The 23062-nt window shown below is 34.0% G+C and overlaps 3 protein-coding genes across 3 annotated transcripts; 1 reads left to right on the plus strand and 2 right to left on the minus strand.

The window, feature by feature from the left end:
- Positions 1-1155: 1155 nt before the first annotated feature.
- On the plus strand, positions 1156-4007 carry LOC120116115 (COPII coat assembly protein SEC16-like; the record flags this gene model as incomplete). The annotated part of the gene is made up of 4 exons (XM_039136666.1): positions 1156-1309; positions 1963-2407; positions 2478-2714; positions 2839-4007. Coding segments are annotated over exons 1-4 (1965 nt in total), but the record flags the coding sequence as incomplete, so codon positions are not given.
- A 1046-nt stretch (positions 4008-5053) lies between these two features.
- On the minus strand, positions 5054-14395 carry LOC120116114 (protein TOPLESS-RELATED PROTEIN 2-like). The gene is given in 26 exon segments (XM_039136664.1): positions 5054-5319; positions 5409-5581; positions 6039-6224; positions 6436-6531; positions 6813-6901; positions 6904-6940; positions 7025-7207; positions 7297-7407; positions 8498-8644; positions 8725-8826; positions 9315-9482; positions 9565-9799; positions 10099-10226; positions 10348-10443; positions 10526-10621; positions 10702-10775; positions 10888-10957; positions 11169-11278; positions 11379-11517; positions 11641-11750; positions 11842-11971; positions 12051-12231; positions 12447-12605; positions 12689-12802; positions 13038-13217; positions 13647-14395. Coding segments are annotated over 26 exon segments (3387 nt in total). The 5' UTR covers positions 13727-14395; the 3' UTR covers positions 5054-5126.
- Positions 14396-17304: 2909 nt separating this feature from the next.
- On the minus strand, positions 17305-21507 carry LOC120116116 (ADP-ribosylation factor-like). The gene is made up of 6 exons (XM_039136667.1): positions 21253-21507; positions 20162-20252; positions 19188-19303; positions 18578-18637; positions 18429-18494; positions 17305-17540 (listed from the first exon to the last, which is right to left on the minus strand). The coding sequence occupies exons 1-6, from the start codon at positions 21307-21309 to the stop codon at positions 17349-17351; spliced, it is 582 nt and encodes a 193-aa protein (XP_038992598.1). The 5' UTR covers positions 21310-21507; the 3' UTR covers positions 17305-17348.
- Positions 21508-23062: the final 1555 nt, after the last annotated feature.

Genomic DNA, 23062 nt, shown 5'->3' on the forward strand with positions numbered 1-23062 from the left:
TATCACATCCACAATAAATATTGATAGTATATTATAACTAACGATCTTCATCCAATTGTATTCGTCACTATACTTAACACATCTGCCCGTTTGATTTTATAATCAATTTGAGTGTCGTATTGCAATGTTTTATTGCTACCATTACGAGTTCTTTTGTGAAATACTCTATATCAATACAAAATTCATGAATTCGCTTTGGACCTAAAGTTCTCGAATCATAAATCAAGTAGTTCTAGAAATTTTATTGTATTTATTGTGTTAATATCAGTGTTTCTCATTTGGGATGAAAGTTTATAATGTGGTATGTTCTGAAAGTTTTCGTCAGTTTTTAATTTTCTAACCACTTGTATTTATAAGGATTTCGTCATACGTAATCAATGTCGTCTTCTTTCAGAAAAATCAGAATAAGTTTCAGTTCAACAAATAAACATTTTCTAGAACCATCGATAGCGAGCTTCATAAGTAATTTATTATAGCAGGGTTAAAGTAATTTTTATTTTACATAAATAATATTTTTTTTAATTGAGAAGAGTCTAGTGAATTTTTCTTTATTTATTTTTAAAAATATATATTTCTTTAATATTACTTAATATTTAAAAGAATAATTGGCGGAGGCCAACGTCTGATTGGATGTTATTATGTTCATTATTTTTATATGATATTGTGTTATCTAATATTTAATACAATAAATTGATTTAACTGTCTAGATCATTTATATTGGTCTTAGAAAATACTACTAATTTGATTTTTTGTTTGTTTTCTTTATTTTTTAAATATTCTTTTTTGAAAATTTATTTTTGAATAATTGGTTTTTTATTTTAAATATTGGTTAAATTTATTCCCATTCAAGGAAAAAAACATAAAATTATACGAAAATGTTTCTCTTCCAAAAATTGGAAGAGATTCATATAATTTAGGATAAAATAGGAAGAAATTCATGTGATTAATTATTTAGGAAACCTTTATTATTGGATTTTAGTAAATTCATATAATTTTTAAAAGATATAACATCCTATTCCTAAATTCAAAATTCAAATCCAGCCGCTCCAACGGTCATATGATCTAGGATTTTCTTCCTTCATTTACACCTTTAAAAGGCCGCATTTCTTCACTCTTTCACCCAAAAGAATTTCTCTGTAACCATACAAGCCAACAAACTCTTCGTTTGTTTCTTTTACTTTGATCTTTGAAAAAAATGGATTTCCAAAGCCTTACAAGGAAAGAGCTTCAGTTTCTTTGCAAGAGAAACAAAATCCCAGCCAACATTACTAACGTTGCCATGGCTGATGCTCTCAACGCTCTTGAGCTGGTAAGCCTTTTTTTTCGTTTTTTCTTCTGCTTTTTTTTTTCAAAGCTCTTTTGGATTTGCGTTTTTTATTCTTTGTTTCAATCTTATGACAATCAATTTTTGTGGGTTTTAATATCAGGTGAATAATAATCATTCTCCTGGTATACAATTAGTTGATTCTTTAACCATGAACTGGTTTTGTTTGGTTTCCAAGAAAAACATGTGAAAATCAATAATGCTATTCAAAAAGAAAAATGAACTTTTTTTAAATCAGATGAAAAATAATCATTCACCTGGTATACCGTTATTTGATTCTTTAATTATGAACGAGTTTTGTTTGGTTGCCAAGAATACATGAGGAAAGCAATAATCTTGTTGGAAAAAGGAAAATGAGCTTTGTTTTCAAGAATCCATTTACCAGATTTTAATATCAGATGAAAATAATCATTTACCTGGTGTCATAGTAATAACCCTTGTTGGATTTTTTATTGTGAACAGATTCTGTTTGGTTGCCAAGAAAACATGGGAAAATCAATCATTTTATTTGGGAAAAAAATAAACTGTGTTTTTAAGAACCCATTTACCTGATGTTAATCTCAAAGGAAAAATAATCATTATCTTGAAACTAGAAAAATGTTCATAGGAAAAGATTCATTTTCTGTGTTAATGATTAGGTTGAAGGACTTGAGGAGCTGCATAATCAATCTCAATCCCCAGAAAAGACTGTGAACAAGGAAATTCCTGGTACTGTTACCCGGACTTTAACTAGGAGAAAACCTATCAAGGATGAACATCAAAGCACACAATCAACCATCCGAACCCGAAAAACTGCAAGAAAAACAATGGGAGTGGAAGAAGAAAACAAGAACTTGAATGTGCCTGAGGTTGAGGTTAAGGATCAGAGGAAGAGTGATATGGTTGAGACTCCATTGGCCAGTGGTAGGAGCAAAGTCAGGGCTCAGAAAGAAGGTTCACTGCAGACTGTCTACGGTACAAGGCGGTCGGTGAGGTTGCTGGGGAAGAGCATGGCCGGATTGTGTATCAAGGAGAGTGAGAAAATGCCTGCAAAGGTTGATGAAATGGTAGAAGGTGAAGATGGAAGCAACAATGGTCAATCTGGTAAGTTTATTTCTTTGAATGAATTTGGGATTCCATTTTCAGGTTTTTAATTTGATCATCTCATTTGCAGGAGCTACATTAGAACTACCGTTGGCTCGGAATTTAAGTGCGTCTCTTGAAGATGAAAGGGAATTCAAAGATGATGTTGAAGAAAACATCAAGTCTGTCAACAATGTAGAAACAGATGTGACTGATGAGAAATTGATACCTGAGGATGGTTCTTATAGTAGAACAAGCAATGAGAAGACTGAGATTGAAGGTGAAGACAAGATTGCAGATGATGCTCATGGAATCATAGATCCAAAGGGTATGAATACTACTAATTATTTTCCACTCTTTATCTTTGTCTTAAACATGTGAAACTCTTTTCGAATTTGTTTTTTCAATCCATTTATAATTCTCTTCGGCAATGGTTGTTGTCACACTTGCAGATTTTGATGGTAATGCTGTCTCTGAAGATTCCATCACCTTAAATGAGGAATTGATAGCTGATAAGGCTGATGATGTTGCTGTTTCCAATGATCCATGCGAGATCGAGAACTTAAATGAGAGATTGGTAGCTGATGAGACCAATCATGTTGCTGATGAGAAACCGGTTGTTGATGAGACTAAATCAATTGAAGTACTGATTACAAATGCCGAGGATGTACCTGAAGAAGTTTTTGATCAGTCTTCATCAGCAGCAGATATGGAGGCAATACATGATGATGTAACCATACTTGCGAAAGCTGAAGAGCACGCTGATGCTGAAGTATCCCAAAACGTTTTGGTTCTCCCTGCGGAAGGTCATATGGATTCCTCAGAAGAAAAGGGGAATGAAGAATCTAATGATGATGATGCATTCCTTGATGAATTGGACATCAACAATGACACAGGATCTGAAAGTAAATCACTAGCTGAAGAGCAAATCACTGCTGATGCTCAAAGTATTCCAGATCTCCCTGCAGAAGGTCATATGGATTCCTCTGCAAAGAAGGGAAATAAAGAATCTAATGATGATGATGCATTCCTTGGCAAATCGGACATCAACAATGACACAGGATCTGAAAGTAAATCACTAGCTGAAGAGCAAATCACTGCTGATGACAGCACAGTAAATGAAGAATCTGATGATGGTGGCAGCACAGTAAATGAAGAATCTGATGAGGATGAGGATCCCAAGACAAACATGGTTTATGAAGAAGCATTGGTTGATGCAAATGTAACCGAAGCTGAAACCACCCTTGTGAGTTCATTCCACAGTGCTTCCCAATCTATTGTGGACGACATAGCTCAGAAGAGGGTAAACTATGGTGGTTCGGAAGCATTAATCAATGTCTGCGTAAAGCCAGCGGAGGAATTTGCAGACACAACTCTTGTCTCAAACAGTGAGACTATTACAACCTCAATGCCACTGTGGTCACCATCAAAAGCTCAATTTTCGCATCCAAGTAAATCTTCAAACAAGAAAGAGACAACAGTAGTAGCCAAGGTGACCCAAGTGTCGGATAACCTTAACAAGGAGAACATTGTGGAGAAGGAATTAGCGAAGCAGAAATTGGAAAGTTTGAGTTTAAGACAACTAAGGAAGCTAAACAAGATGTTTGACAAACTAGAGATCAGTGAGAAAATGAAGAACAAAGAAGATAATAAGGTGAGAGGTTGTTACATAAAATATTAGTGCTTTTAAAATGTGCTTTTAGTGTTAATAATTTCATTTTTTTTGGTTTTGCAATTACAGCACCCATCTGGGAAGAGCAGCAGAACAGCCTTGCAAATGTTGCCACAGAATTCAATGAAGAGTGAAGATGATGATGAGAAGCAAAACTGAAACACATTGGTTCGGGATTCAAAAATGAAGAGGGGACAAGGGAAAAAAATAAGAGAGAGTAGGGGTGAACAAAATCTGATTTAACTTAATTTTTTTTTTTTAGTTTTGAGTTATTCAAAGTCATTAGATTTGAATTAAGACAATTGGAATTAATGAATCATTTTTAAGTTAAAATCAAATTCGGAATTTTCAATTTGACAAAATTCACAAAAGAAAAGCATCATTTGGTTCAAATTTTTCTTCGCCTTTTCTTTTAAATATATTTTAGGGCAAACTATAAGTTTAGTATCCTACCTATCATTTTTATTTTATTTTGATCACTCAACTATCTTTTATTTTAAATCTTATCAAACGTTACTTATTGGTCAACATAAGATAATATCACATCATCATTGAAAATTTGACAATGAACGCTCAAACACTCTACAATATTTGCTCAAACCCGAAACTCTAGAGATAAACAATATTCATTTAACCATTAATATCACTTAATTCGTATTACCTAATATGATTATTTTATAAAAAAAGGGGTACAAAATCTAATGACTAATAATTTTATTATGATTCAGAACGTAGTAGACAATCATGCAATAGAAGTTTATTCGCTAGTATTTATTTCTCGAAAGAAACACTTTCAATGACAAATTTAATATTTAATATATTTTAAATCAACGTAACACGAGCTTCTTGTTCCGTTTTTTTATTGATTAAAGGATAATCTTTGCATGCATAAATCGTCAAGTTGGCGTGGTAAAAATGGAAAATACTAACAGTAAATAAATAAAAAAGCAGGGAAAGCAAAAGCAACCAACGTGGTAAAAAAAATACAACGAATATTAAATAACATTGGGAGTGATTTTAAAGGCAATTTGATTACAAAAGTAGAACACTTTCGACCTACATTAGTTTTTACCTACTAGCTAACTCTGTTGGTTGTTTACCAGTTAATGAAGGATTTGATGAACTCGAAGGATTCTGGTACCCGTTATCTTGAGAGGGCTCGACCACGTGCACCGCCCCATCACTCATCCCCAGAGCAATCTGGTTCAGTTCCGATGGGTGAGCAGCTATGACCACGGGATATGCTGCACCATTGCTGCCGCTGCGGATAAGTTGGTTTTCCTTTTTTGGTCAGCGAAGCAGTGTTTAACCATTGTCTGTAAAATTATCATATATTCATGAGCTTCTCACCTGACGGGTAACGAAGGTATATACGCGGAAGGCGCTATTCGACATCTGAGTCTCAAGTTGTCTGAATCAAAAACTGCAACAGCGCCATCACAAAAACCAGCATAAACCAGTGAGCCATCGCAGGAATATATTGCACTCGAAATGGGAGCATTGAGCGCCTCTTTCGGAGACCACTGCAAGAATATCATATCATCGGAAGAATTCTCAAAAGGATATCGAAAATGAATAAAAAACAATATATATGATTTATCATCATGCACAGACTACTACTAAAATCTCGTGCGACTACACTGTTATAGTAAACTCATTGTGGTTCTGCAAATTTATGAACTAAAACCATTCAACTAGCAAATAACCACTTACACGACTTCGGTCGGTTGTATCATATTGCAAATAAGCAACAATTTCATGATTAAAACATGATTTTTAATTCAATATTGACTTATGTATTCATATTTTAGATTGAAAGGCATAAGTCTCTCCAGATCATTGATATTGGCTTAGCTATTCTCGAAATACCCGTCATCGTCAGAGCATAATTCAAGTTCGGAATTTCAACCAGACAGGTACAACCGAATGAAAAATGAGAAATTACTATACAAGGAAAATAATGTGAGGTAGACAACTTACCAAGTGTAAGCACTCGAGCTTGCTGTCATAAATGGCTATTTGGCTTTCATGGACAACCAATAGATGAGTTTGGTCATTGTGAAACTGGACTTTGGTTTCTCCCGCTAAAGGAAACTGACGACCAGCCGGTGCTTGTATGAACCTCGATTTCTTTTTCTCCCATCCATCTATGCTCCAAACACACAGCTGCAAGGGAAACAAAGTCATACTAAAAAAATTGGTTAAACTTGTCCCATGGTACTTGGACCCGGGGATGAATCAGGGATATGGGTATGTGTCCAACATAGTATACTCGATTAACATTAAAGTTGAAGACACTAAATACAAGGGCAACATTTAATTATCGATATATCTACTAAAGTTGATTTATACGGTATTCATTCAATAAATAATTAACCTGCGCATCAGCTCCTGAAGACACCAGAGAATTCAAAGTCTGCGAAAAGGCAAGTCCGGTTATCCGGTTTTGGTGGCCCTTGAGTTTGGTTTTGACCTGCCAAAAAACATCCAATGGCATACAAAAACTTAATATTATTAGTGGGATGCTACAATGAGCTTCAGCTTCACGTGAAATATTTTAGCATTTCCATTTCAGAAACCACTAAACGATTGAATGATTTTAAAACCTTTCATCACAACCCTTTTTTAACAAAAAATCTTGCGGAATGAAGGAGGTTAACAAGGAAACAAAATCTTGTTTTCTAATACTTAGGGGAATGAAGGAGGTTAACAAGATAGTTTCTACAGAAATCCAAGCTAGAAATAATACTTCACCTCATCAACTCGGACATTGTAAATTTGAATTGTAGAATCTTCCATGCCAATCGCAATAATATTATTGTCTTGGGGATGAAATGCCAAAACGTGGCCTCCGGAGGAGGGGACATAAAGGTGGTCATCACCTGTTAAGAATTAACCCACATAAGTCGTGCGGATAACTTCAATGAACAAATAAAATCAAGCACGGGTTTTAAGTGAAAAATCACCTTAAATGTCATCATGTTGAACAAAGAAACCTTCCCTCCTGATGCGGACATAACGTAAGAATCGTTTTTAGATAATGCAATACATGCAGCAGACTCTTCAGCAGGTTTAGTCTCGTTTATATCATTTGTCATAGGAGTGCCACTAGGTGGCTGCCACAATTGCGGTGCAACATACGCAGTAGCCTTCAAGGATTAGAGATGGACAACTATTAGAAATATGTGTTTAATAACTAAGAAATACGGATTTTCTCATTTAGAGACACGAGACAAACCTTGCCTAAGGGACTCCTTTCACTGCGTTGCCATTTCCAAAGCTTGTGAACAGCATTCGAAGCAAGGGCCAAAAGAGCAAGACCAGAGTTGGTATACAGCAGCCTAACCACCTGCAATTAAAGGTCACCGACCCTCAATTACGGAAATATATAAAGCTAAAAGTTGGACACAAATATAGAACAATTGTCTCTGAATAGAAAAAGATTATACATGCATAAGGCATACCATACCTCGTGCACAAATTAACTTAAAAAAATGATACAATTTAACTTAATTTCTCACTACAGGACCTACAGGTTAAGCATTAAAACAGTAAAAATGAATGCATATATCACATCAGTCTAATTTTTTAAATTATGCTATTATCCCGAAGCATGTTGGAAGAGACTAAAAGAAACGATGTATAGATGACCATGTACTCCGTTCCTCCTATAATGGATGTAACAACAGACTAAATATGATAGTTTTGCTTAGAATTGAATATCTAGGAAAGGAAAATAATGGATGTAACAAAAGATATAGCATCCAGTCATTTAAATGTTTTTCTCAAGTTCTCAACTTTCAAAAATGATCTAAACCTATGTTACTCAGACTCATGTGCAAGTAATAGACATGGGTATGTGTCTAACATGGTATATTCAATTTTTTTTCAAGATTTCCATGTATTTGGAAGGACCGAGGATCATATCCCTATACCAATTTCCGAGTAAATGTAGAACACAGGCATCAAGTAGGGATACTTCAAGAAAAATGGAGTGCTGGGGGTACCGTATATACAAATTAATATGCTTCCAAATGTGTTTATATCATCTCTTTTACAGCTTCAACCAATGAACAGCAAAACTACTAAAATATATGCCCTTATTGAATACTTGTATAAAGTATCTTATTCTTGGCATGCATCGGGATGGAGAGATGATGCATTTTTTATACCACAAAAGGAGCTATTATCAAGCCAGATTCAAAACCTGCTCCGTATAGCATGAATGAGCTATTGCATTAGGTAGCAGGTTCAAACATGGCAAAGCATCTCATCCGACAGAAGATTGAAAAGTTAAACATGTTAAATGACCCACAAATAAATATCAAATTAATACCACCAAGGAAAGAAGATAACCATTGCCATCATGCGAGTAAGTTTGTTACGAAAGAAACAGTTGCACTAAAATCTGACAACCAATTGTTCTTCTAAGTGCCTACCTTTCCCGCCGTTATGGCATCAGATAACCGTAGGACTTTCAGGTGAGATGGGTCATTAATGTCAGGAATTTTCCAGCCCTTTACCTTGTCTGAATCATCAGAAACTCGTGGCTTAACATCCACAAGCCTGCTGCTGTCCATGGTACCCTATGAAGTACATACAAATGAAATAGGAATCCTGGTAACACCAAAGAAAAAATGCAGCTAAAACAGCAGGCTGAACTTACAAGGCTGCTAATAGATACAGAAGTGGAGACTCTATCCGGGCGTTCAAGGGATGGTGCAATGGCAACATTTCCAACAGGACCAAGAGCATTAATGATCAATGGCTGTAGAAAAAAGTTCGAAAGAAGTGAATAAGTAACCTATTAGCAACATAGGAAGAATATTCACAAAAAATAGACATGCAGAGAAAGCCGTAAAGATTCTGAAGCCATTTATGTTGAAACAGTCAAGAATTTTTTTACCTTTATGCAGTATAACAACACTAGAAATGAGTTTATTTTGCTATGCTACCAGATATTGTATGGTCAAACAAAAATAATATATTATTCCTTGTGATTGCATCGTATAATAGCAGTAACACCTAAAATTGCATGCTTCTATTCCAATATTCTGACCTTTTTCCTGTAAGAAAGTCAACCCCCAAAAAACACACAAACATGCACCAAGAAATGTCTCCTAGCAAGTTACCTACCAAGCCAACAGCGCATGCAGTTCTAGGATAGTTTATTTCCTCCAAGGGCGTGAGTTACATAGCATTATTTAGATAAGACAATTGCCAAATCCAAGGAATAATTACAAAGCCAAAAACTACCTTAGAATTGGCAGGTTCAGAAGGGCCTCGATTTTTATCAACAGCCCGACTCTCCAACATCTTTATCAAGCGTGATCCATCACTGTTAGCCAAGATTTTGATACCATTATCGCTCGTTGTAACAGCCAACAATGAACCTTCCTTGTTGAATCTTAGTCTGGGACTGGCCTGTAAAAGGATCAGAACAGACTATTATGACATGCAACTTAACTACCAGAAAGAAGAGAGAAAAGCATGTAACAGTACTAACAGGCAACCCGCCATCTGCATCAACAGCTGTCAACATGGCAGTATTATCCATGTCCCAAAACTTAATCTGGAATTCATCACCAGCTGCTAAGAACCTGTTCCTCGTTGTGTCGAACTGGACAACACCTAAAGAACGCTTCCTAAAACCAGAATATGTTCTTTTGATCGCTCCTTCACTCTCGTTCCATTCAACTAAATGGGATTCACCATCTTTACTTGTTCCACAAGAGAAGAGCCTGCGGGAATAAATCAGAGCTTCTGTTCACATATGTATATATAAAGCTTGAAGATAAATAACATCGAAAGTAACCTTAAAACAAAATTATAAACTACCAGAAATTGACTATCTTTGAGGGTGAGATGAACCACAGAAGAAAACCCCCTTACAATCTTCTTAATTTGAAAGAGTTCTAATGCATTTGAAATGCCAAAATCTCAATGCATAATTATGTAAATATTATGTGTGGCAACATTAAACTTTCAAATAGAAAAGGGAAGGAAAAAGGGAAGGCATTCAACAAATTAAAAATTTTACCTAGTTCCATCGTCACTATATGCTATTGTTGTACACCAAAGTCCAGGAGCATCATAGTCCACTCTAGATCCCAGGCAATCATATAACCAAGCTTTAATCTTCCCATCAATGGCAGTGGAAAAGATAAACTGCTCATATGAAAGAGTTCACAAATATTATGTGGATGGAAAATGGCCTACCCATGAACGAACACATAGAAGCAGAAAACAAAGAGTACAACTGTATTAGTAATTTCTAAATGAGATTTACCTGAATATTTTCCTTATAATGAGGGCAAACAGAATATACAGGAGCTTCATGACCTTCAAAAGTATGAAGTCTACGTCCAGCTACAGTTTCCCATACCTGCCAAACATGAGACCTTTTCAATATCGGTAAAACCCATTTTCTTCAACTTAAGGAAACAAACAGAGTTTAAAGTTAATACCTTAATCGTCTTATCGTCACCACATGTGACAATGCATAATTGCTTGTTGGGATAAGCAAATGCTATGTCATTAACACCTCCAACATGAGCATCAATCTAGAAGGTATAATAAGCTGTTAAGGACCATTTTTGTTGCAAGTTTCAATAGATATTATTACGGATTGTGATAAGCTTACCTCCAAATGCTGCCTTAATTCTCCAGTTGGATTATACTGATATATCTGGACTATATGCTTTGAAAACGCAACACCTATAGAAAAAGCAATATACAATTCAAGAATATAAAAGTTAACTTCAAGGAGGGGAAGACAGAGAGATCAAACGGTATTTAATTTTCAAGCAGAAAACAGAGGGAAGCTTACCGAGCATAAGTCCATCAGGTGCCCAAACACATCGATTGACTGATATCACAGCATCATTCAATAGAGCCGTCTAGGGTAGAATAAATACAAAAGATAGTATCACGCCAAAGTTAATCGATATCACAGCATCATTCAACTTTCAAGCCCTTATTTTTCCATGTTTTATGTGGTGGGAAGGTAGAATCCATCAAATATATATTATACAATTGTCAGGAAAGAAAATTTTGTAAGGGTCAATAAAGAAAGATGAACTGGTAAAACCAGAGGAGGTTATACAGTACCTGTAAAGGCATGGAAGCAGCTGAGATATCCCAAACCTTGAACAGTTTATGGCCCAATCTTTCCCGAGATCCTACTTCCCAAAGGCTGATGTCACCAACATTCGTGCCAACTAAAATAAAAAGGTAAAACCATCAATAAATAAGCAATGAGTGCTAAACTTTTTAGAATTTTTGTAGCAAAGTGGCGTGAAGAAGAAAAAATATATTTACTTAGGAGAATAGTTTGTTGTTGAGGATGAAAGTCCATGCTCATGACATTAGATCCTTGATTAAGGGCCCGCACAACTGTTTTTGGAATGTCATCCTGTGAGTATACATTGGGAGTGTGTGCTATACCAGAAAAGGATACCTGCAGAAGCCATATGTCAGCACATTCTCAGTATTTAAATGGATTCGAAGAAAATAATAATATTGTAAAAAAAATAACTGGGGAAACCCAAGACAACAAAGGAATTGTCAAGTATATCCGCACCTCGTCAGGTTGGCCAGTGCGAATGCGCTTCATCAAATGCTCAGAATCAGCAGAATGGTAATCCATCCCTTGTATACCTGATGGTATCCTTGGTTGCTTGAGGAACGCAGCTAAACCATCACAGGAAATTTATCGAATAAAGCAAGTTTACTGAAACATTATTACAACAGAGTCACCAAATGCCAACTACACTGTACCTACCTGCATTTGAGGGTTGGACAAGACTAGGGGGACCTGCTGCCACAGCTGCACCATGAGGTAAAGAAGGATTACCACTTGAAATCCAACCCGCAATAGCACCAGAGGATGGGGAAACAACAGGATGAAATGACTGCACATCAGAGGCATCTAAGAATTTTTGAGAATGTTTAATATATTTTGAATGAGAAAAAATAAAACAAAATACTTACACCATGGGCACCAATAGGAGGGAATGCCCCAGCCTTAGGAATTGGTCCAACAAGGGGACTGCTAGTCGGAGGAGGAGGTCGAGCACCATTAGTAGTGGGAGAACAAGAATGATCCATAAAGAGAGTTTTAATGTCAGGGTTTGAACGAGGATTTTTGCAAAGCTGATGCTGCCAATTCAGACTGAAAAAATAAGAGAAAATGAGCTAACAGAGACTGAACCAATCTAGAGTCAACTGTACCAATTGTTGTTTATGCCCTTTGTACAAGTATCGAGGTACTAACGGAAACACCAAAACCCAGACGTTTCTTTCACAAGGGATGAAAATACAAAAGATGAAACTAAAGAATACTGAACAAGATTTAGTAAAATAATCATCGAGTGGGTAAATAATAACCTCTGGTTTATTAAGGTCCTTAGTCGTGAACTCTTAAAAGGTGGGAATGCAAGCTTATCGCGAAATAAGGGATTTGCTTCAATGAGCTTCTTAAGCTCTACAAGCATTATATTTCGAGCGGATTTTGTGTCACCATATTTTGAAAGCTGCTCATTTTGTCTGATAACAGAAAACAAACAGCAAAATTTAGCTTAATTCAATTAGGTAGCTGTCAAGAGCAAAAAGAAAGCACAAGCACACACCTAAAGTTATCAAGAGTAAGCAACTGGGTAATCTCCTTAAAAAGTTCCTCATTGAAGGATGCAAAAACCTTCAGATCCTTTACAAGAATTTCAACAGCCTTTGCTCGATCCTGCCTGATAGAAGATAACACATAGAATAATCCAAACTTAGAAAGAAGCATGATAGAAAACTGCATAACAGCCAAGACAGCCTCAGGCTGAAATATCTTCCCAAGTTCAAGATAAGCTATCTCCGCTACTCTATGAAGTGCCCCTAACTTGGGAAATATATATGTGTAAGAAGCACAGAGTTTGAAAATCCTAGGCATTCGACAAGCAAGATGTTAATTGCAATACATTATGTGCTCACCTGTCAAGAGCTTCCAGATACTTCTGCTTCCTAATTTCAAAGAAAATCTTCATCGAGTAACGATTATCTTCAACCTTCGTGAACCCACAGAGATAACGCTCAACTTCGTCCCATTCACCAGCCTGGACTTGATCCTCAAAATGTTTCATATTGAAGAAAAAACTAGACTCCTGTTCTAACCTAGAGCACACCATCACCAAGCCACATACAAAGGCAGACAATAAAAGCTATAAGTGTCACATGCCAAAGCAAGGATTAGTAGAAACCTATTCAAAAGTCAATTAACTCGAGCCTATCAAACTGCCAGTGAATGAAAACAAAGGTATGAATGCGCTATTTAAAAGAACTGAAAGATCATGTTCTTGTTTTTACATTCTTATTTCCCCCCCTTCTTTTGCTACTAATAAAGCAGATTTCTATAATGCCAATCAAATATACATGATTTTCACCATTTGCAACACAAAAAGGCATTAGCTAACATGATGGAAATATGCTCTTCCCTCTATCAGCCATAGGCCAAAAAACTCTTAAGCCATTATCATCCTAACCTAGCTCAAGAGCCAAAAAGTTAAAATGAAGCAACATAGCTAAATGAAGCAATGAACTTACTTATGAACAGTTTCCTTGAACTTTTCCTCGTCCAGGAACTGTAATATCAAAAACACCAGCTCCCTACTCAAGGAAGACATTGTCCCGGGTACCCCTAGTCGCTCCAGTTCAAAGATTAAATGATGAACCAAGAAATCAACTTTTTTTTTCAAAACTAACCCAAAAACACCTTACCACACCAACTAAAACCCAATAATTGAAAAAAGCCCTAAGAAATACCCAGAAAATGGCATTCCTTCAACTCCCATCTGCAATCACTTTAACTTCCAATATCACTCATTAAACACTCTAATTTCACTGTTCCAACAAACCAACCATTCAAGCTGCAGCCCGGAACACCAAAGCTCCTTTGGCCAAAACAACAAAAACCCAAATTGTTAAAAACAATAACCAGGCAAAATAACCCTTTCAAGACTTCTTTTACAAGCAAACCCCAACCTTCACATAAACCCTAGTTTCCTTTAACCTTAAATGAAAGATCCAACAAACTGAAGCAACAAAGTCTGAGAATTAGCTAAAGCTTGAATTTCACTCACAACCAAAAGTCTGAAACTTCCAAGCTTTATTTGTGCACACTAAGAGAAAGAGATTACCAAAAAATCCAAAAAGAGTAAAGTCTTGCCCTTTGCTGTAACACCGTAAAAGAGCAGGCAGAGTAAAAAACTATAACAGGGCTAGTTTTTTTTTTAACTTTGTTTTTCTCCTGCAACAACCTTAACTTTAGTCTGAAAAAAAATTAGAAAAGGGGTAAACTCAAACTTTGATTCTCTTTCTCTGTCAGTATCTTTTTGTTTGCAAGATTAGGACAAAGGTCTGCTGGACTTTTTTTTCCCCTTTTTTTCTTCTTTTCTGCTTATGTCTCTCACACAAATACAAATTTGTCCGATTAATTGGTACGACAGTTGGATGCTCTTTCAAGTAATAACATGCTAGAATCTATAGAGTTGATGGTGAAAAGTGAAAACCATGAATGGTTTGGTGTGAATATTTTAATTTTTTTATAACTCATTTGCCCTTTCACAGTGAATAGCTCAATATAATATAATTAGAAATAGACCTTAAAACAAATATTAATAACATTTAAAATATAAATGTAATATTAATATATATATATTGTATTTGTATTTTTAAATTTTTATATAAAAATATTTAAATAAATAATTAAATTTTATTTTTTTTAAATTAAACTCGTATTTAACAAGATTTGTATAAAACTTTTGTCATTATATCAATAATCATTTTTCTAAAATTTTACTTTAATCTTTTATATATTTTTTCTTTTACCTAAATTATAATTTTAACAAAATTTAATTTTATAAATTGTTTAAATAAAAATATGGAATGAAAAAGAATGATATTAACATGATAATAATATATGAATAAACAAATCTAATGGGGTGGGGTGTAGCTGTCCCTTTATTAAAGTGTCACATTAATTGTTCCTATCAGTCTCTACGTTTTAGACCTTTTATATTGTGTTGGATTTTTCTTATTAATATAAAAAAATTCTCAAGTTTTGTATATTTTTTTAATTTACATCTCTAATTTTTTAGATTAATATAGATGTTTAATATTTTTTCGTTATTATTTTAAGTGTTTGTATAATAAAAATAATTAAAAAAATTACATCAATCACTCAAAATATAACATGTGACATGTTTATTAAAAATATATTTAAATAAAAACTTAATTTTAAAAAAAAGTAAAAAAAAAACTCATATTTCTAAAATTCTTAATTCAAAACTTTCAATTATAATCGCCAACATCTCTAGCTGTCATCACCAATTGATCACTTACTCATCGTCAATCATCTAATAACTGACGACAGTTATTTATTATCGACTCAAACCTTTAAATTGTTAAAGTTCTGGTACTTAAATCTCTAATCATTGCGGACACAAAACAACAATTGCTTAAATTCCTAATCATGGCTGGCAGATCAGCTATGATTGCAAACAATTACTTGAACAATTGTTTCGTGGCATTAGGTTACATTAGAAGAGACTTATACGTGGTGGGAGTGTATTTATGAAAGTTTACATGGCATTGGTGGCTGCCTTAGAATGGTTGTTCGAAGGTGAAAATGGGTAGGCGTTTAACGATGATGACAGCGATTGGTGATGATGGTGATAGAGGCATATCTTAAGACTAAGTATCTTTTGAAATTTTATGAATTCTTAGATATTTTTAAAAAATTAAAAATTAGGTTTTTTTTAAGACTTATGAATTTAGTTTTTTAAATATAAGAAAATGTGTTTCTTTTAATTTAAAAAAAATGGATAACCGTCATATACTTGTGTCGATAAAAAAATTAGACGCATGGATGAAAAAAAATATTTTAAATTTTTTACATTAATCATTTTTTTATATTAAACCTTTCTTGAAGTGTGTTTTAGTTTAAAAGAATGAAGGTTTTAAGTTTCATACTCTTAATATTCGGTTACTTTATTAGGTTTTAGATTAAGATTTTAATTTAAGTATTTTGATTTGGCATCAATTTACATTTGTTGTACACTTCTAGATATGAAGGTTTCTAGAGAAAATACCTACGGTTGAGTTTTTAGAAGAATCTTCAGATAAAATATTTATACAATTTTATACCTCTCAAGAAATCACAACCATTTGATAGTACTTTTGACATGACTCACATGTTATATTAGAATCAAAATCAATTGACAATTTACCACATCAATCAGACATACTTATCACGTCAACTTATGAATAACTCTTATATCTATTGAAATTTTTTAATTTCAATCCCTATTTCCAATATAGTCATCTCCCACCATCACCTTTGTTGCCATCCACCCACCCGTCATCATCCTAAGTTTCTAAATCTGGAATCCTAAATTTAATGGAGAAAGGGATTTACACGCTGGAAAGAAAAATAGAGATGGCTTAATATACCACCTTTGCCGACTATCGGGAGAGGCTTAACACAGGGGGTTAGGGCCTTGGGGGTGGGGTGGTGATTTGCACACTGGGAGGGAAGGGATGCGCGGGGGAGAGGACTAGGGAAGAGGGCCGACGCTCGGAGGGACAGATGGAGGAAAGAGGGCTCGCATGGTGCTTATAATTTAAAAAAAAAATTATTTTTAAAATGATTTTTTCAAAAAAAATATATATCATATATAATTTATCAGATTTTTTTAACATCTGTTATGATCGAGACATTTAAAATGATAATATATTATACGTCTAGATTGATAAAAAAAATAGGCACTTAAATGAGAAAAAATATATAATTTAAACACTTTTTTTATATTAAGCCTAAATTAAAAGAATAAAATACTTGTCACAATTTTAATATAGTTTGTGAGAGAAAAAATAAATCAACACTGATAATAATCCTTTATATAAACCATTAAAAATACCTCTGTGTCAAGAAGAAGAAAAAATACCTCCAGTGAATAAACAACTTCCATGGAAAATTGTGTTGCGCCTGCTTTCTTAATATACACAATGGTGGAGTTTAGTTTTCTTTTAAATGCCATTGCCAAGCACCTCTACTTCACTCCATCAGCTTTAAATTAATTAAAATACCTAGGTTTAATTTCCAGTTTTACAAGCTTTCAGTGCCTCTGATGTTACCTGGAGATTAAATGAAGTGTTTACCAATTATTTTTCTCATTGTCAAGCTTTGTTTTAATGCCATAACATAAGCAAGGAAATGGCTTCTGAGTTCGAATATGTGAGAGATCATTAGATTGTTGATGAACCCAGTGACGAATACCCTGCAGCTCTCATCTCCTTGAGAGTTCCAGATAGCCAGTCTAACCCTTCGTAGAGGCCGTCTCCTCGAAGTGCGCAAGTCCCTTGTATGTGCCATTTTCGATTCTTTAGATTGAAAAGACCTAATCCCTCACACACCTCCATCGGGGTCATTGCCCCTTTCTGGAAAGAACACAAGATCAAATAAATGAAACATATTACGTGTGAAACTGTGAAAGAGCTTCAGTTTATGCACAATGAAGCAAAAAAAAAAAATGATAGTTTATTCATTCCAACCGGAAAGCTCGAAAGATGCTTATTGCATATTTCTCTATTCTTCAATCAAAATGAAAAGGAAGGAAATTATATTGCCTTATTCATCTCAGCTATCCAGTTCAAAAGAGAAAAGGCGAGAAGGATGAGGGAAGAAAGACTAGCCCCTCTCATCCGCCTTAAAACAAAACCAAAAATGACGTCTATTAAAAATATGATGTTAAACGGTACCTAATGACTAAGCTACTCTAATTCTTCATTTTTTTAAGAACTACTCGGTCCAACTTATATCTGGAAATGGAATAAATATCTATATCCGACATTCACACCCCAAATTAACATAGTCTGATCGCAACATCCATATTTCACAAGTGAATCCGCCAAAAGCAACATTTAATAATGTTGAGTCCAAGAGAAGAAAAGCACCCAAGCAGCAATTTCAAATGCTTTCTCCATCATTATGCCTCACATAGTAAAGACTAAAGAGGCACCGCATTATGTTACCAAGAGACCAAGAACACAGGATAAAACAATGAACTGAATGAAGCCATGATATACGCAGGCTATATATGACACTTCTCACTGAACCAAATAAAATGGGAGGATCCATCAAGCCAACAGCAGCAGGTGAAAAGGAAAAACAAGAATTTATTTTTCAAACCTAAAATATAATTGAAAATGTTACTTCAAGTTCAAACAACTAAATGCATGTGTGCTCAATAGTTCATCAAGTAGATGCCACATGCATTTTGTTATATACATAAAAAGAAAGGTCTATAACCACTACTGAAATCATACCATGTCTTGCTTGTTGGCAAACACCAAGATGACACTATTGCACATAAATGGGTCGTTGATGATGGCCTGGAATAAAAATTAAGAATGTAAAGAGGCAAAGTTAAACCCAAGTATCTAGCAAGTTTGTGTACGTTTTCTAAATTTACAACCTGAAATTCTTGTTTAGCTTTGCCAATCCTCTCTCGGTCCAAAGAATCAACAACATAGATCTGCACAGAAAAATATAGTACAGATAAGTATGAATGTGCTTATCATTTTAATCAGTAGAGCATAACAAAAGCACAAAACCATTTAAGAAAATAAATCTTCTAGTTTTGATTAAAGGTTGTAAAGTCTTAACCAGCAGAGGAATTTATAAAATCCTCCTATGTTTGACTTTAGCCTAATCTCTCAAATTTCAATAATATAAGTTTCCCTCTGAAGCGACAAAAACGAAAATTATGAAATGAAACAAATTAAAGCAAAATCGGGGAAACAGACAGCTATAAGATAAAAAGGGGATATGTCTACTATCATATACCAAGGATTTTTCAAATAATATAACCAACCAATGGAAAATTTTGGGTCAAACTCAATCAAAGAAACATTACAAGTTTTTTCCATTCTTTTGAGACAGAGCTGATAATTACCAGGCCATACTAGAAGGCATTTTCAAATAAAGTAACCAACAACGGCACAGGTTAAGGTCAAAATCCATCAAATGAAACAATACAAGTTTTGTCCTTCCTTTCAAGAGAGAGACGAAGAGCTAATCATTACCAGTCCATCTGTGTTGTTAAAGTAATGCCTCCAAAGTGGTCTTAGTTTCTCTTGTCCACCAACATCCCAAACTGTGAATATCACATTCTTATATTGAACTTTCTCCACATTGAAACCTGGAAGAGACAGCAAACAGACTCAACTGTCATATCAACTAGTGTATCCAAATTTCACAACATCCAATATTGAGCCAAGAAGATATTTAAAAAGAGAGAGAGAGAGATGGATCCCAAAGATTATAGAAGGAAAAGGAAACAAGACTACAAAACTAATCAATGATATATGCCTATTGGAAATTTTGGAAAAGAGAAACAATATTCCAAAGATCAACAAAGTAAAGTAAATTATCAAAACATATGGCAATCACGCTGAATGAGCCTTCAGACAGCTCAACCACTATGTTCAAATAATTCTTGAGTATGAAGAATAGAAAAGCATGAACTCTCTGTCCCAGACAATAGCCATATATTGCTATAGAAAGCTGGTGAATGACACAGTTAAAGGAAAATTTCGAGAATAATCAGTTAACGCATGTTACTACAACTGGTCTAAATTAATCAGCAAGGCAAGCCACGAGGACAACTACCATGGTCAAAAAGTATAAAATTGAATATAAGATTTCCTTAGACCATATAATATCTTTTGTAGTGATTTGGTATATCTTTTTATAGATGCAAGAGCATCTGCTTGAACAGTTATATTAGCTTCTGTAGCATTAAAGTTTTACTATTTTTAAGGTAATCACTTTTAGTAATATGGTTTTAGCCCATCCAGGAGCAGCACTTCTAGAGGACAAACAAAAGAAAGGACTAAATTATAAAAGCCTATTTATGTTTATACTGACAGAAATGGAAATGAGTACTGCCAAGAGCTCCTGTGTGAACAAACAAAACAAAATACCAGCAAAATACAAGAGCCTCACTCATATACTTGACCCAACCTAAAATCAAATTGTTATGAGCCAAGTTGCCTACCAATGGTGGGGACAGTTGATAAAACTTCTCCAATGTGCAGCTTGTACAATATAGTTGTTTTGCCAGCTGCGTCAAGGCCTAGCATCACAACCTAAATCATCTCAACAAAAACTACACATAAGAATAAAGAGTAAAGGGAAATAAATAAATAAAAATAAACAGCACTTATGTCTGATAATAACCTGCATATGTGGTATAAAAAGAAACGAGGAATATGGTACAGCTTAAGTCAGAAAGGTGAAAACAATATACTACTTAACAACAAACCAGTGGCTTGGACACTATATTCATAAGGACAAGCAAAAAGGTCTGCCAATTTTAAATTTTCCGCTTATACATTATCTATTATACATGCTATTAGTAATAGAACATGTGTCTAAGTTGTGCATGTTGGAATATGTACACTCTTGCCTAAGGAGAAGAAAACTAATGGTGAGTTAAGATACTTCAACTTCTCAGCTATTAGCTATGGTGAGTTAAGCTAGTTTAACTTCTCAGCTACTTACAAGCCAAGACATTTTATTTCTACCAACAACATGATAAATGCAAATACGTGCAGAATTCAGCTGAATTTATGACACAAAACGCCAAATTTTGATATTCCCACGTCATAGAAGAAACAAAAAATCGAGTTTTTGACACGACAGACAGCAGGTCTTATATGATGCATATACATTCCAGAAAACATCAAAAAGTTACAATCAACAACAACTTGATTTCACTATAATCAGGTATTTCTACGATATGGGACGATCCCAGTTTTTAGCACAATTTAATGAAAAGCAATGAAAAGATTGAGCTGAATTTAATGGACATCAACAACTTGATTTCACTAACTAATTAAAGAAAATATCACCAAGTATCTAACAGGAAATTATATCTTGAGCAAAATTAAATCGCTTTCATGGCTTTCAATCTAGAACCAAAAGTAAGAAATTTCATCAATTCTACATAAGGTCATTAACTATAAACAGGAAAAATAAGTTTTTTTTAAAACGAAAGTGGAGAAAAATTCAGTTTAAAGAAAGGAGATAGAAATAGTCAATTATTAAGCAAGAAAAAAGGAAATAAATATGGAGAGAAAGAAGTACCCTCATCTCTGTGTTACCAAAAAAGATATCGAATAGCTTGCGAAAAGCTTGACCCATGCCTTGTTAATTTTCGATTCTTTCTTTCTCAAAAAAATTTCACTTGTGATTTTGAAAATCTTCCCTTTCTTCTTAGGGTTTTCCGCTTGATCTCTCTCCAATAAAAAATATCAAATATTTGGATTAATCACAGAGAATATTTTCTAGAAGTAGAAGAAGAAGAAGAAGAAGAAGACCAGTTTTTTTTTTTTTTTTTTGCTAACGATGATCGGTTAAAAGAGAGAGGAACGGAAAGGGACGTGTTATAAGAGAGAAGAGGTCGCGTTTGTTTGCTGAACAGAATAGCTACCCCGGGCCCATATGGACCAAGCCTGATTATGCATATGGAAATCCCTTCTAATTTTTTGGGTAAACTAACCTTTAGTGCCTAAATTACCACTATTGTTTCGTTATAATCACCCAACTATTTCTTAAATTTCTGTAATAGTTTGATACGATTATAAGGTAATATATGATTAGAATTTTATTAACCAAATGATAACGTATACATATCATACAAACGCAATTGTTTGAACTCAAGATCTTAAAAGAGAATAATATTCCCTTTTATCACTGATGTCACTTGATGGATTCTTTTTTTAAATCATATCTAACGTTACGTTTTAGTTTCATTTTGATTATCTGATGTTTTTTTAAATTAATCTAGGGGTAGTATAATGTAATTTCTGCTCAAATATAACTCTCAATCATTTGACATTGAACGCTCACACCCTGACATTCATGGTGCTTGAACTCGGAATCTTAATTTATTACAATAATTCTTATACCGCCAATAACGCTTGATTGATGCTTATCATTCTTCTTTAAATAATTGATATTGCAGTAACATGGCAACTTCTAAAATTATATAAAATAGATTTATTTTTTCAATATTTGTATTTACACATTAATCAATTTAATATTTTTTTTAAAAAAATAGCTTTAATATTTTATACTATATCAATTTAATCACAACATTAGTAGTTTGATTGCATGTATTTAGTTAGCAATTATTTTTCGTTGTTTGTACTTTTCTTAATTTTTTAATAAGTTTTCTCTTCATTAAAATACATAAATATTTTAACTTTGGTTGTTTTCACATCTCCGAAGGTGTAAACCAGTGCACACTGGTATGCTACAAACAGTGTAATTGCATAGCCGTACATTGAGTGTAATGAATCTTTATAAAGAAATGTGGAGTTGGCTAAAGTGATGTAGAAATACATCGATAATTATTGTTAAGTTGGATAGTATCTGCTTTAGGAATGTATATAGGTCGAGTTAAGTCGAATTTTTGGCTAATCATATCTGACTTAAAAAATATACATTTTCCACCTAAAATTTGATTTGAACTCGATCTGCTTTTTTAAGATAAAACCCGAATTCGAACTTGACTTAATCCGACCTTAAATAAATATATTTATAAGAATATTAATTTTATTCTATAAAAATATGGATATAATTAAATAATAACAATATAGAGAGATAATATTACAATTATCCTTAAATATACAATGTATAATTATATTATTTTTAAGTCACGTCATGTCAATATTTTTAACTTAAACTCGAACCTGACTCGAATATATTTTCTAAAAAGCCCAATTAGATCCAATTCGAATATAATTTTTTCAAAAAAAAAATCAATCCAATAAAATCGATTCGGATCGGAATCAGTTGAGTTTGGATTCGTCCATCCCTAATCTCAATATACTCTAATAATCGTATTATTCATGGTACCTGTTAATTTGATAGAATTTTTTTAACGCTTCCT

Source organism: Hibiscus syriacus, unplaced genomic scaffold, assembly GCF_006381635.1.
Source record: "Hibiscus syriacus cultivar Baekdansim isolate YM2019G1 unplaced genomic scaffold, ASM638163v2 tig00110283_pilon, whole genome shotgun sequence".
Classification (NCBI taxonomy): Eukaryota; Viridiplantae; Streptophyta; class Magnoliopsida; order Malvales; family Malvaceae; genus Hibiscus; species Hibiscus syriacus.

What these genes read in the sequence shown, in the direction of transcription:
- LOC120116116 (XM_039136667.1), bottom strand. Translation starts at nt 21,309, where the DNA reads ATGGGTCAAGCTTTTCGCAAGCTATTCGATATCTTTTTTGGTAACACA. An exon ending in TTGGTAACACAGAGATGAGG is followed by an intron (nt 20,253 to 21,252) that starts GTACTTCTTTCT and finishes GAGATGATTTAG; the next exon opens with GTTGTGATGCTAGGCCTTGA. An exon ending in TTAACAACACAGATGGACTG is followed by an intron (nt 18,638 to 19,187) that starts GTAATGATTAGC and finishes TTTTCTGTGCAG; the next exon opens with ATCTATGTTGTTGATTCTTT.